The 14,389-nt window shown below is 39.7% G+C and overlaps 1 protein-coding gene across 2 annotated transcripts in view; it reads left to right on the forward strand.

Annotated features, from left to right (window-relative positions):
• The window catches only part of ets1 (v-ets avian erythroblastosis virus E26 oncogene homolog 1), a 35,104-nt gene extending 23,898 nt beyond the window's left edge, over window positions 1-11,206 (forward strand). For both annotated transcript variants that reach the window (XM_031743578.2, XM_031743579.2), the window contains 7 exons: window positions 98-217; window positions 802-1,002; window positions 1,288-1,365; window positions 1,882-2,130; window positions 3,812-4,072; window positions 7,729-7,847; window positions 8,029-11,206. In XM_031743578.2, coding sequence (XP_031599438.1) covers window positions 98-217; window positions 802-1,002; window positions 1,288-1,365; window positions 1,882-2,130; window positions 3,812-4,072; window positions 7,729-7,847; window positions 8,029-8,244 — 1,244 coding nt within the window. In that variant the 3' untranslated portion in view covers window positions 8,245-11,206. The remainder of the gene's footprint in view (window positions 1-97; window positions 218-801; window positions 1,003-1,287; window positions 1,366-1,881; window positions 2,131-3,811; window positions 4,073-7,728; window positions 7,848-8,028) is intronic.
• Window positions 11,207-14,389: the final 3,183 nt, after the last annotated feature.

The following is a 14,389-nucleotide window of genomic DNA, read 5'->3' on the forward strand; positions in this document are numbered from 1 at the left end:
TCAATAGGAGTGAAAGCAGCATGTAATATTAGTCATTTGGATTTCAAGTCTAACAGATGCTGGTGTTACTCAAAATATTCTTCTTTGTGATTTGCAGATCCCGAGTGTGGAGATGTCCCCCTGCTAACTCCAGGAAGTAAAGAGATGATGTCCCAGGCTTTGAAGGCCACCTTTAGTGGCTTCACAAAGGAACAGCAGCGACTGGGTATTCCCAAAGGTAAGACTGCCAGGTGCTTTTTGCTGTCATTAGTTCCTGTTAATGTTTTCATTTGAAAACTCAAATTGCAGCAAGAGCCCTCTAAGAACACCTCAGTGTGTCACATATCAAGCGCGCACATCTGCAGTTCTTTCACATTACGGCTTTCTTCAGAGGATTCTGAGAAAGCACCTCTTAGAAAGACTGACTAAAAAGGAAACGCCCAGTTATTCCAGAAATGGCGTTGCATTATATATATGTTCAGTCCGGGCAGACTGGCTGATTGCAACATCCCAAGAATTGAGACACAGAGATAGACAGCAAAGAGATGGCATTGAAAACTGAAGCAATTACAGCAACCCATGTACTTATATGATCTGCAAATTATGATTTTTGGCTTTTCATTACCACTGTGGTTTACAGTCACTTCAGCTTCCCACTTTGCTGTTGGTTATTAACTGAAAGTTGGCTCCAGCTCAGACTGCAAAAAATGAGAATCGCTCCTGTCGTATCATTCACAAGCTGACCTGAATATTTGAGTACATGTGTCTGGATGGTGTTGTCGACGTTTAACAGTAACTGCCACTCTTTGCAATCCTGTGCAGATCCTAGACTGTGGACAGAAAAGCACGTGGCCGAGTGGCTAACGTGGACCGTGAACGAATTCAGTCTGAAGAACGTCGATTTCGACAAGTTTGGCATCAACGGAGCCAGCCTGTGTGCGATGGGGAAGGAGCGATTCTTGGACTTGGCGCCTGACTTTGTGGGCGACATCCTTTGGGAACATTTAGAAATGCTTCAAAAAGGTAACGGCGTAAGATGGTTATCTTCTGATTATTGGATAAGTTTAAGAGATTTAAAAGTCTCAGTTTTGTGATGCAAGTCAAATAAGAAAGCTCTCACCACACAGGCTGACATCAGTGCTCACTCCAGTTTAGGACTGTTGGTATTTGCTCTTGTAACAGGAGCCAAACAGGAAGACACGATTTAGCTCAGGTCATTAATTTTTGATAGAGCAGGGTGCAGTTACATGATACATAAAATCAATGATGAGGTCACTGATTCTCATTCTCCATCTATTTTTCATGAAGAGGATACAAAGCATTACCCCATGAATGGACTGAACTCTAACTTCCAGGAATCCCGCTATACCTCAGACTACTTTGTCAGTAAGTATTCATCACAGTCAATCTAATAGCATAAGAACACAAATATTAAAATATGAAAGGGAATCCAAATAGAGGAAGTGGATGAGGTGGTTCAGTGTGGTAAGTAGGTTAGGGTTAAAGAAAACATCAGTTAAAACTGATTTGGGTTTAGTGTTAGCAAATAATCCCCCCACACACATTTTTTTTCTTGGATTTATTTCCTAGATATTGATCCTCAGTACATCTTTGCAGCTGTAGATGAATAGTGACCACACGTACAGTGGCATCACTGTGAATTTTTTGCTGAGGTTAGGTCCAATCAATATGTCTTGCTGAAAATCTACAAGATTGTTCCCGTGTGCTCAGGGCTATATTTTCTTTTGGACTATTCACACGCCGAGAACTTCGGCGGCGGCTCAGCACAAGAGGGATAATGACTCCACTCCTTTTAAGATTGATCTTCCTCCTCTGTGTTGCTCCTTGCTTGCCTTCCTTCTCTGCTTTCTATCTACACTCATTTCCCTTTGTTTGCTCCAGGCTATGGTGTCGAGCACGCTCAGTGTGTCCCTCCTTCTGAATACTCAGAGCCCGGCTTCATCACAGAGTCCTACCAGACACTTCATCCCATCAGCTCAGAAGAACTGCTGACCCTCAAATATGAGAGTGAATACCCTGCTGCGGTCATCCTCCGGGACACGGCCCTCAACTCCATCCCGGGAGACTACTTTACTGTCAAGCAAGAGGTGGTGTCACCTGACAACATGTGCGTGGGACGCCTCAGCAGAGGTGAGCGATCGTACAGTGCATAAGTACGTAGCTGAGATTTGAGGAGACATTAAAGAATGTGGGATTAGCCTTGCAGTGAAAATGCGGTGCATTTACTTTGTGCTCTGAAGGTTTGCTCGAATTACCTGCTTAATAAATGCGTCCACATGCGCTTGCTTGAGTTTGTCTGAATGCATGTTAAAGTTGAAGGTTTCTGTGGGTGTCTGCCTGCGTGTGATTGTGCTGAAGCTACCAGAATCTTGTCATGCCACATCAGTGTGCAAGTATTAGAAGAGAAGAAAAGCAGGCCTTCTGGTTGGCTTGTGGTTCAAGCAAACCCGACTTGTACACTCTAGACTGGGTTGGGAAAAAAAAAAACTCTATTGTTTTTGTCAGAGCGATACACGAACCAAAGCCACAATGTGTTCTGTTCTTGCCGCATGTCCCTTATGTAAAACAGTTCAAGTGGTGTAACCTTCAAAAAAAAAGAAGGTATTTTTTCTCTTTCTTGTTTTTCTTGGCCTCCTTTCTTCGACGCAACCTTAGGGTTCTGGGTAAGGAGATAGAGGTGTCATCCTCAGTTAGCAAGCGTGGGGTTTTCTCATGAAACTGTTTGCTTTTCTGAATGCTCGAGCTTGTTTTCTCTCCCAGCAATAGTTTACAGAGGAATTAGCGGTATGATTTAGACTGTTACCCATAAAGCTAGGGTTTTTCTTCTCCCAAATCCCCAGCTGTATAAATTATTAGCAAGTGCCATGTAAACCATACGAGTCCTCCATCCAGTGCTTTAAGCGTTTGGCTGCAAGGCTTGAGATCCAATCCCCATGCATCACACATACCAAGTGTTTGCGCATTGAACTGTGATCTCCCAACGTGGGAAAGTATTTTGTAGCACAATTGATATCCACATGTGGCTCCAATTTTACCAGTTGAAGATTTCAGCATCAATAGCGGCACGGCATTATCTGTCATTTGTTAATGGCTTACCACTGAAAGACTCCTCTTATCGTCCTCAAGGCCAAAAATAGCGGGACAATTTGTGTGAATGTCTTCCATTTAAAATCAAACCCAAATGCTGGTTGTGAAAGTGAAATGAGGTGTGAAATGGAGGGACGTGGCACTGTACAGAGCAATAAGCTATAGCTTAGTCAGAAGCAAAACAATTTACTTCTAAGGTGTGGCTAATGTCCCTTTTATCAAATCTCAGCAAGGTTTTTGCAATTAATTCAGTTTTATTTGCAGTTCAAGTTTCGCCATCAGACAGTTTTGGAGGTAATGGTGATTTGTCATAGAATCTATCTGTGTCATAAATCGAGTGCACTTATTTCTTTTCCATCGGTTCAACTTTGGCTCTTACTGAAAGCCCAAAGTCACTTTCCGTCAGGCTGTGGTAGACTTGGTTCATCTTGGGATGACTAAAAAAACAAAGACTGTGTGTGACTGTGACAAATTGAATGATGCTATAAAACTCCATGAGTAATCATTAATGCGCAATGCCAATATCAATGCAACACTGACGGGAATCATCTTAAGTATTTTTGCCATCATCAAATTGGCCTAAATGCTAAAATTTAAATATCATATAGCTTGTCCACAAACAATGTTTGAAATCCCAGTAATGTGTGTGAGTTTAGAGTTTCTACCTACATAACAATGGCTTTCTTGCCAATTTTAAAAATTTTTTTCGCCCTTTCCCTTCCAGGTAAGCTTGGTGGCCAGGACTCGTTTGAGAGCATTGAAAGCTATGAGAGCTGCGACCGACTGACCCAGTCCTGGAGCAGCCAGTCTTCATTTAGCAGCCTGCAGCGGGTACCGTCTTATGACAGCTTTGACTCAGAAGACTACCCCGCTGCCTTGCATGGCCACAAGCCCAAGGGCACCTTTAAAGACTATGTGAGGGAGCGCTCAGACCTCAGCAAGGACAAACCCGTCATCCCAGCAGCAGCACTGGCAGGATACACAGGTAAGATGTCTAGAAATCACACTTTATATTTATATGCAGACATAACATTAAAAGAGTAATAAAAGGTCTATATGTATTTTTTCTGATCGCGTGCATGCAAACGGTAGACGTTTATGGAAAACCAGTCCGATTGTTGTGTTCTGTGAATATAATTTTAATATAAACACTTCTGTAGGGCACAAATTGCAGTGTATAATGTGGTGTAACAAACTTGTTGATGCTCTGCAAAAGTGCCAAATCTTGTGGTGCCTGAATGCAACACTTTTAGACCAAAGAAGGAAAAAAAAGCACACCTTTTACCCAGGCAACCCAAGTTATGCACATCACAGGAAATAAAACAGATTTCACTCATGCCTCCTTTTACTTCACTTCTTCTTCTCTCGCTTTTTTTTCTCTTCTTCTTTTCTGTCTTCTCATCTACCTTCTTCTTATCGGCAGCCCGCATCTCAACCTATTTTTTCCAGGTCGTCCTAGCAACGCTCGTGAAACTTAGAAATTATGCCTGCCCCTGCACATAACACCAGAGCAGAGTAAAATTATCTCTTCATCTCATGAGGCATCTTCTCACTCATGCATGCTGAAAAAGCTGCTTTATGTATGTTCTTCAAGTTCAGTAAGATGGAGAGATATTTTAAATGCTCTTGTGCAGCAAATGCACTATTTTAGCATCTGGCATGACTTTTGGTTTCAAAAGGGTGCAAAAAAAAAACAAAAAAAAAAAACAACTGCCGCTGTTACTACTTCTTAACCGTTTATTGGCACTGAGCCATAAATACAACTTTTAAGTTAATATGAATCAAGAAAGATGACATAAATAACTTGGTGTTTTTGGCCTCAAGTTAGCTGTCTTTTAATGTCAATTGCCATACGAACATACGAAGAGAACAGTTGTCAAATCCCTGCAAAGGGGTTTAATTCATGTTATTCTAGTTTAAAGCTGAACTGTAAACACAGCTGAACACTGACACAGTTGAACGCTGATGCTGAATCGACTCTTCACAGAGTGTTTGGGACTTTTTCGGTCTTGTTTAAATTACAGTCACACGGCAGTAAGACTGCCAGCATTGGAAAAAGGGGGAAATCCAAGCATATTTTCCAACGTCACAAACAATGCATACATCACATCTCTGCAGAGTGGCCCAAAGTTGGTATGCACAAGTTAATTGGTCAGCTGTATGGTCATTAGTTCAAGAGCCACTTTTGGAACAGTGAGTCATTTATGAAATGTTGGAAAGATATAGTTATGAATTTATAATCAAATGGTTAAGACGAAGACACAGAGCGTCTCTAGAATGATATAAATCTGTTTTCTCCCTGCGTGCAAAACCAGCAGAGGCAATGCAAACTGGCTGCAGGCAGTCACGGTGTAAACAGATTTTAAACAAGTCATAGTTGCATAGTTTCCTCCTCCATATGTTTCCCCAGCATCTTTACAATAATCTGTCTTTTTATGTACTGCATGTTTCAACTCCAAATTGTGTACTTGTAAGGAAAGCATGGCAGCTGTTTTCAGCCTAATGTGAGAAGAGACTTGTTTTGACTATGAAACTATAACTATGAAGATAATAATGCCACAAGCACTCCAGTTTTTAAGACAAAAAGAAAAAACTAAAAAAAGCCCTTCTAACTGCTGCTCAGGACCCTGCTATTTTAAAGAGCAGTGCAAAGAGAGTTGTGGTCTTTCAAAGATGGAAGCATTTTTGTGTTTGCCCATGTGCATGTGTGGGTGGGTGAATAAAAACAGAAGAAAAAAAAAAGATCGGGGGAGCAAGAGAGAGAAAGAGCCCTCTATCTGGAAAAAAAAATCCCTCAAAATAAAGAAACGAGCTCTTGTACAATTCCAAAACAGTGTTTATGACAGCTCGACAGCTTGCTCTTGCTCGACTTCCTGTTTAAGTCACGGGGTGACAGGTGACACTTGTAACGAGGACAAGGGACCTGATAAGGCTGCAGGGAGATAAGGCTCCAGTTGCCATCTGCGTGGTTTCCTGCGACAATTCATCATTTACACCTCTGTCTTCAATAACATCAGGCCACCTTACAACATAGCGAACTCTCATTTTGGCTCATGATATTTCGCTCTCTGTCTCACTATTGCATGTATTTGCTCGTACACACAGAGGGCTTTTGCATTACAATGCTGTAAAAAAATAGTAATTTCCCGGTGAATATTAGCTGGTCTCACCTTTAAAAAATTGTATCCACACCTTTGAATTATCGTCCTTTAAATAGCCACATAGGTTTTAGACTCATATAGCCATGAATTCGATACTTAACGTTATGAAGACGAGCCCCCACCTTATGCTTGTTCAGGCCCATTGTGCGTTAAGATTTTAACCTATTTTAAAAAGGGTTGCCTACATTGTGGCATGAAAGCACGAGGTTCTGGTATTACCCTTGTGTGTTCTCACAGTTACTGCAGCAGGAACACGAGTCAAAGCTTTCTGTATGAGTGCAACCCGGTGTTGCAGAGCCACTTATTTTCCAAACTCGGAATGGCTGCTGTCATGCACCTTCTTCTTCAGTCCCTGCGAGGCCTTAGAGGGCTCTAAATTTCGAGTTGTTCAACCCACACGTCTGTTTCCCTGAACGCTTTTGTTTTTGTTACAAAAAGGGTACGTTTGGTTTTCTGAGGCACTCGAGAGAGGTGACTTTTGCTTAGCTCCAGTTTTGCTTAGGCGGTGTGCTGCACTGGCAGGTGTGATTTCAACATGCAAGCCTCAAAAGTGGGTGGGTTCGTGTGTATGCTGAAAAAAAACAACAAAAAAAACCACACGATCAAAGTGCACTGCAGTGAATCTAGTTCAGAGACAAAACCAGGCTTCTTTTTTTTTATCGCCTTTGTTCTGCTTTCCCTCCTTTTTTTCCATGAACTCTAATAAACCTTTTGCTGTGACATTGAAATGATGTTTTACTAGTTTATTCATTTAACGTTACTTATGGAAAAATGCACCCTATTAACTTTGCATTGAACTTGGCAACTGCTCTCTTTCTTAAAACAGACTCTATTCAAGTACAGTAGATGTGCTGCTGAAGCCTAAATGCAGCCCTTCTTATTTTTAAAATAGTGATTTCATCAGTGTGGAACTCTTGCAGACACAGACTCTCACTCTAGATTCACATACTGCACAGGGCAACTGGCAGACAAGGGAATACATGATGAATGGGACTTCTGTGCTTGGGACGACATTTGGTTCCACTGCTGTACTTCAGTCTGACCCAGATTAGAAGCTTTACTTTGTTCCTCTTTTCAAACTAAGTGAATAATTTGCATGAATATGTAACACTTTTCATATATAGCATAAGTACTTAGTGCTTCTTCTGGCTCTGACTTTTATCACAGACAGTACATTGTACAGACAGTGCTGTTCCTCAACGCATTCTGCATAGCACATGGACTGATGGGAATATATCTCATAGATTCGGCGTATTGTTATGTGAAATGTACTAGTTTAGTTCGATAAACTGTTAAGCAGACTATGGGACTTGGGAGCATTTTCCAACAACAGGAGATCTTTTGCTCTGAACTTACCCTCACCTCAATCAATCCCCACAGCAACTGGCATCTGCACAAACAACAGTGTGTCCTCTCAGTGTATATAGCTCTTCTTCTTAAACGAACACCTTCTCCCCTTCCACCCCCATCTGCTCTGCAGGCAGTGGCCCCATCCAGCTGTGGCAGTTTCTTCTGGAGCTACTGACCGACAAGTCTTGCCAGTCCTTCATCAGCTGGACAGGCGACGGCTGGGAGTTCAAGCTTTCTGACCCAGATGAGGTGAGAGGTTGCGACCTCGCTGGTCATCTGGCACACGTGCTGGGAGGTCTTAAGCAGTTAGCCAGATGAACAAGATGGCTGCTTGTTCCATGTAGCTCAATTAATTGCAAGTTTCAACAAAAGTATGTATTCTAATGTTTCTGGCACATCTTGACAGGCTTGTTCACTGTGCTTTTTTCAGGTTGCTCGAAGGTGGGGCAAAAGAAAAAACAAGCCCAAGATGAATTATGAGAAGCTGAGCCGTGGCCTGCGTTACTACTATGACAAGAATATCATCCACAAGACATCTGGGAAACGCTATGTCTACCGCTTTGTCTGTGACTTAAAAAGCCTGCTGGGGTACACTCCCGAGGAGCTGCATGCAATGTTGGATGTAAAGCCTGATACGGACGAGTGAATCAGATATGAAAAAAAAAAGGAAGTGAAGACAAAAAGTTAAGGAGCCGCTTGGACTGAGGCTCATAAAGTGGTCTTAACTGTTTGATAGAATTGGTAAACCAATTATTTTGGGGACCAAAAATGTTTTGTTTTGGTTTTTTGGGTTTTTTTCCTGTTTTTTTTTTTGTTTAAACGAATAACTGTGGTCTTTGTCAACTTTGAGCTCCTGTCTCTCAGACCATAATTTTAAAACCGAAGGCAGAAGCCTAAAACCTGTATTCTTACCCTGTTGCATTTGAGGTGCGTGTGTGTGTGCACGCATGTGTGTATGTGTGTATGAGTGACTTATACTGGTGTCATTTCGCAGCTCAAAGCAAACAAAGCGTTACCGGGTAGATTTCAGGTTCTGTTCTGACTAAGTAGCAAAGTGGGGGAGAACTGAGAGAGCGAGAGAGACAATAAAAATGTTGGGCTAAACGAAGCGGAAAGTTCCTGCTAAGAAAACGGTTGCCAAAATGCAGAAAAAAAAAAACCTGAACTGAACTGAACTGAGGAAGGTATAATCTCATACTTGCATACACGCTTACTGTTTTTCCTTTTGGCAGTGACAGACTTTTTTCAGCTAGGACCAAAAAAAAAAAAAACAAAAGAAAAAAAAGTGTCTGGTATAAATTGCTGTTTAAAGAGCATACGCTTGTGCCACTATACTAATGCCGATTTCTCAAAACAGCCACTGTACATCTACAGCTAAGTGTTGTAAAGGGTATTTTTTCACATTGTTCTAAGTGATGGTATTACAGTGGAACCAAACAATAGATGCCAAGTTTTACTCGTCTGTTCTCAAGGAACCTTCAACTGAAATGTGCTGATGCGTTATCAGACAACACTATAGACACTGGCCCCTTGCTTTGTAGAGTGTGAAGACCTGGTGAGGTTACTCATAGCAAGAGTGTCTGAAAGACAACTGAAAGTAGCCGTTGCTTTTGAAACTGACACGTTCACCTTTATGTACATGTTTGCCACCTCGTTAGAGACGCATATTGTGACTGAAAGTCGTACATTTTTTTTTTTTTTTTGCATATACCACCAGTATTAGCAAACTGTAGACAATCTTATGTGGGGAAATTCAGGAGTAAGAAGAGCTGTTTCATGTGCAGATTAGATGCATAATTTCATTTCACTGCCCATGTAATCTTACCTTTAGACACGTTTTCATATTAATCGTGTTTGCCTAGAGAGTAAAATTGCAAGTTGATTTGCTGTTGTTATTTTGGATAATTCTCTTTGAAATGTGTTGTACGTTTTGGCCATAAGGAAGGGTAGTATAGTGTGAAGGTACAGTGTAGGAAAGCAGGTCAGGTGATAGGAAAACTGACCATAAATGTTGACTAGAATCTGAAACTTTAGAGGATAGACGGAGGTGATGGGTGATGTGGATAATGTAGGTGATCTCTCGTGATGTCTGATGAAGACGGGTGGATACAAGTGATGCGAGTTAACTTGCTTGAGACGTATAGGACGGCTGGCGGATGCTTCCATTTCAATTTTACGTTCTTTTGCAACTCATCTACATTCAGTTCAGAAATGAATGACTGGTTACAAGCAAATTGGCAACAGTTTCCTCCCAAACAGTGGGAACAGTGGCTGTACACTAGCCTTATGGGAAATGCCAAAGTTGAGTATTATATTAGAATACAATGTTATTGTTTACAGTAGCTGAAAGTTACCCATATGGATGAAAATAGCTTCTGAGATGTCTATTTGTACAGATTCTGTTTCATAATGCTTTACTGAGACCCAGATTACACAAATAAGCAAAAGACAAAGCAGGAATAATAACCAAAGCCCATGTGAGGTCTTTGGCCACGGTGCACCCACAACGTTAGAAGATGGGGACCAGAAACCTCTCACATATTCGTGAAATGTCGTCTTTTATCTTTTGTTAATATGTCAGAAAGCACACAGCTTAAGGACAAAGAGTAACGCCGATGTTTTTTTTGTTCTTTTTTTATTTTGGATACCCGCTGAGTTTAGGTAAGAGATGACGTATACGTTCATACTGTGTAACTGGTAACAAATTGTCCATTGTTATTCAGCACTGGCTCAACGTTTCCTTATCCAAGATAAAGAATTGGAAGTTAAACAGTTGGGTCAGTAATAAGCTGCACTGTATGTTCATTCCTTTATTGCATATGTTGACGCCAGTGTTTTGAAAACCTCTTTTCTCTCTTTTTTCTTTTTTTTGGTATTGTTCAGGTATTTTTCTGATGTCAGTGTTCTGTATTAAAGTGAGCTTTAAAGACTTATTTTTTACCTGTATGTATTAAAAAATGTTTTCTTTTTTCCTCCCAACACAAACGTCATAATGTTAGTATGGTTGGCTTCATAAGATCAATGTGCTTGAAGAAAACATTTCTGTTACCTAAAATGTTAATATTTTGACATTTATTTTGTCAGGAAATTATACTGTTGTTAAATGTCAGAGTCTACAGTCTACTGCAGGTCTTATGTATTAATGAACCTTAGTCAGGCAAGTGTACACTTAACAATATTTTGTGGCATATGCATATCTCGGAATGGATTCAGAAGGAAAACTTGTTATTTTGGATGTTGTTTTTTTTGTATATTTTATAGTGTCTTTGTATTTTTGTTATGAGATCATTTTTATTGTATTTAGTTCACAAGCATTTGAATATTTTTCAATAATTTATATTTTATAAAAGACGAGATGCAGACAGCTGGTGCTTTCATGGGAATTTAAAGGTAGCGCAGGACAAAATAATGTAGCTAATTTCTTTTTGTTTTTGTTTTTGAATTCTTTTTTTATATAGAAAATAGACCTGTCTGCTAGAGGTAAAAAAGGCTGATGCTGGCCCATCAATGATTTCTGCTGGAAAGGTTTTATAAACTGTAGCTTCTATTTCCAAAATGTACTTAATGTACTTCAAAATGTTATAAAATATATGTGAAGAAAGATTTTATCACTGTGTGTGGTGTTTTTATTGTGAAAGTTCACATGAAAGGTTAACCATCTGCCTACCTAGTGGTTTTCTTCACGTTGCTATATAGTTTAAATGTAGATTTAACTTTGATGTTGGTCACAGTTCATTGAGAGTATGGGTGTGAAATGTAGGGATTACATGCCATTACTGAAAATAACATATATGGAAATATTGTATGTGTATATGTAATGTACTTTAATTTGCAGAGTTCTTTTACACCTATATTCATATTTTGGCTGCAATACCGTTCTTGAACAGCAAACAACAACTAAATGATGAAATTTAATCATAGTGTTATTAACATTGCTGTTTGCATTTCCAGATATTGTGCTATTGTTACTGTGATAATACTGCACAATAACTGGGCAGTAAAATGACAGTTATCACTCATCTGCAGATCACTTTGTAAAATATGAAGTGAAACTAGGAGAAATTATTAATCATGTCAAAGTACATACCCCAGACACTTTATTAGGTACACCTATTGAACTGCTTGTTAAAGTGAATATCTGATTAGCCAATCACATTGCAGCAACTCAGTGTATTTAGGCGTGTAGAAATGGTCAAGATGACCTGCTGAAGTTTAAACTGAGCATCAGAATGGAGAAGAAAGGTGATTTAGGTGACTTTGAATGAATCATGTAACAGGCGGACTGGTCTGAGTATTTCAGAAAATGCTGATTTGCTGGCGTTTTCCCTACACAACCATCTCAGGGGTTTATAGAGAATGGCGAAAAAAGAGAAAATATCCAGTGAGCAGCATTTCTCTGGGAGAAAATGGCTTGTTGATGTCAGAGATCAAAGATATGGCTAGAGTCCTTCAAATTGAAAGCATCAAATAACCACTTGTTATAACCAAGGCATGCAGAAGAAAATCTCTCAATGCATAATATACTGTAACTTGAAGCATATGAGCTAGAGTAGCAGAAGACCACACTGGGTACCACTTGTGTCAACTAAGAACAGGAAACTAAGGAAAGGTGTTGCCTGTTCTGATGAGTTTATTCCTGCTGCGACATTTGTATGGTAGCATCACAACTTGGCATTAACAGCATGATAATGTGGATCAATCTCACCTTGTATCAAATGTTCAGGGTGCTGGTAGTGTAATGATATGGGGGATATTTTCTTGGCACACTTTGGGCACCAGCTGAGCATTATTTAAACACCTCAACCTACCTGAGTGTTGCTGCTGACCATGTCTATCCCTTTATGACGACATTGTGCTCATTTTCTGGTGGCTGCTTCATGCTATCTCACAAAGCTTAAATAATCTCAAACTGTTTTCTTTTCAGATGACAGTGAGTTCACTGCATTCAAATGGCCAACACAATCATCCAATCAATCCAGTAGAGCACCTTTGGGATGTATTAGAACAGGAGATTCACATCATGGATGTGCAGCCAACAAATCCACAGCTGTGTGATGCTATCATATCAATATGGACCAAAGTCTCTGAGGGATGTTTCCAGCACTTTGTTGAATCTATGCCATGAAGAGTTCAGCCAGTTCTGAAGGCAAATGGGGGTACCGAATAAAGTCTCCAAAAAGTGTACGCCTGATGTGTTTATATAAGTATAGTTTCGATTTACTAATGAAGACAAACAAAAACAGATGCGCAGAATAATTATTTGAGTAAAGACCTGATTCTGTAATAACCTCAAGGTCATAGTGGTACAAATTTGTCAAACACATTCATTCTTTGTACATATTGCTGTGGTGCTTCAAAGGAGGCGTATCGTTTGCCTTTGAAATACATTCCGTCCATAGTGTGTCTGAGTTTTAACAATTGTGCTTCGTGCACACTGATGAGGTGACATAAAAACGAAACCAACACACTGAGGCCCATTCAACCCTTCAAATAAATTCCACTCCAGATAAAAAACATGCAAGGCCGTTGCCTGCTGCCCACAGCTGTTTGGCTCCACTATAACAAGCTAAAGTTACAAAAATAATCATTAAACATATTTTTGTGTATTTTTTTTATTTGATATGTTATTGTTATTATTTTGGGGGGTTTAAATGTATTTATTTAGACAAGTACATTTTATATTGACAAATGTAATCCTTACAATAGACTGCCATGTAAAAAAAAATGATGTAAAGTGATAAGACACATGATATGATAGAGCTGTCTTCTGACGAAATTAGACCCATATTCTTCTCTTGGATCAGTGTTTTGTGTTCTTGGCAGAGGACAAGCTGAGGTTACGCAGGTGGGTCTTCTCTTCTTCCACCTCCCTCTCTCTGACCGGGCTGATGATCCAAAGCAGACACATTCACGAGGCAGGTTTTTAAAATACTTCACCAGACAGTGCATGTTCCAAGAGACCTGGAACGAAATCCAAATCATCACGATACTACTCATACCCACCTCTTCCTCATCCACAGACACAAAGCTGGCTCACGCAGACACAGTACTCTTCTTTCTCCCCTTTTGTGCCTTATTCAAAGAAACCTTCCACTGATTTAAGCAGTGTCTCAAGGTGAGAAACAGAAAACTGAGACATAAAAGGAAGAGGACGCCTGTGTTCAAAGAAGTGTAACACCTGTCAGTCTCGGGAGGATATTAGATCATTTCTCCATTTTTTGAGGTTTTAAAGTAACTTGCAATTAACTGTCAAGCCATTTTCTGGTCAGACGAAGGCTATTGCTTAATCATTACATTTACAAATGTATGAATAATAATGACTGCAATATATGCAAATGCAATGTATGCATTATCTAAAATCGGTAACATCCCAACTGGTTAAATTACAAGATTTTTTTTATTTATTTAAAGTAGTACACATTTAAATGCAAGACACAAAACAAAAAAAACAGTGAGAGATTAGACAATTAAAGAGCTTACTTACTCATCAATAGCCATATTCAGTATTTTCTAAAATATTTTAGGATTAGTTGCAGAGACATATGTGACACTTATACATGGAAATTTAAATACATACACACAATGTGCCCTTTGCCTTGGATCAAGTGTTAAGGAGCAGTATAACATCCAAATGTAATTATAGGCAGAATAGTTGCTGTGCCAGATTACAGAATCATTTTCAACAAATCCTAAATAACAAGCATGTGACAGATGTTGCAATGTTGTCTGGTCCCTAAGTAACATAGTAATTTTTAATAGATTAAGTAAATCACCCCTTGGCTCATTTAGTC

This window comes from Oreochromis aureus, linkage group 14, assembly GCF_013358895.1.
Source record: "Oreochromis aureus strain Israel breed Guangdong linkage group 14, ZZ_aureus, whole genome shotgun sequence".
Classification (NCBI taxonomy): domain Eukaryota; kingdom Metazoa; phylum Chordata; class Actinopteri; order Cichliformes; family Cichlidae; genus Oreochromis; species Oreochromis aureus.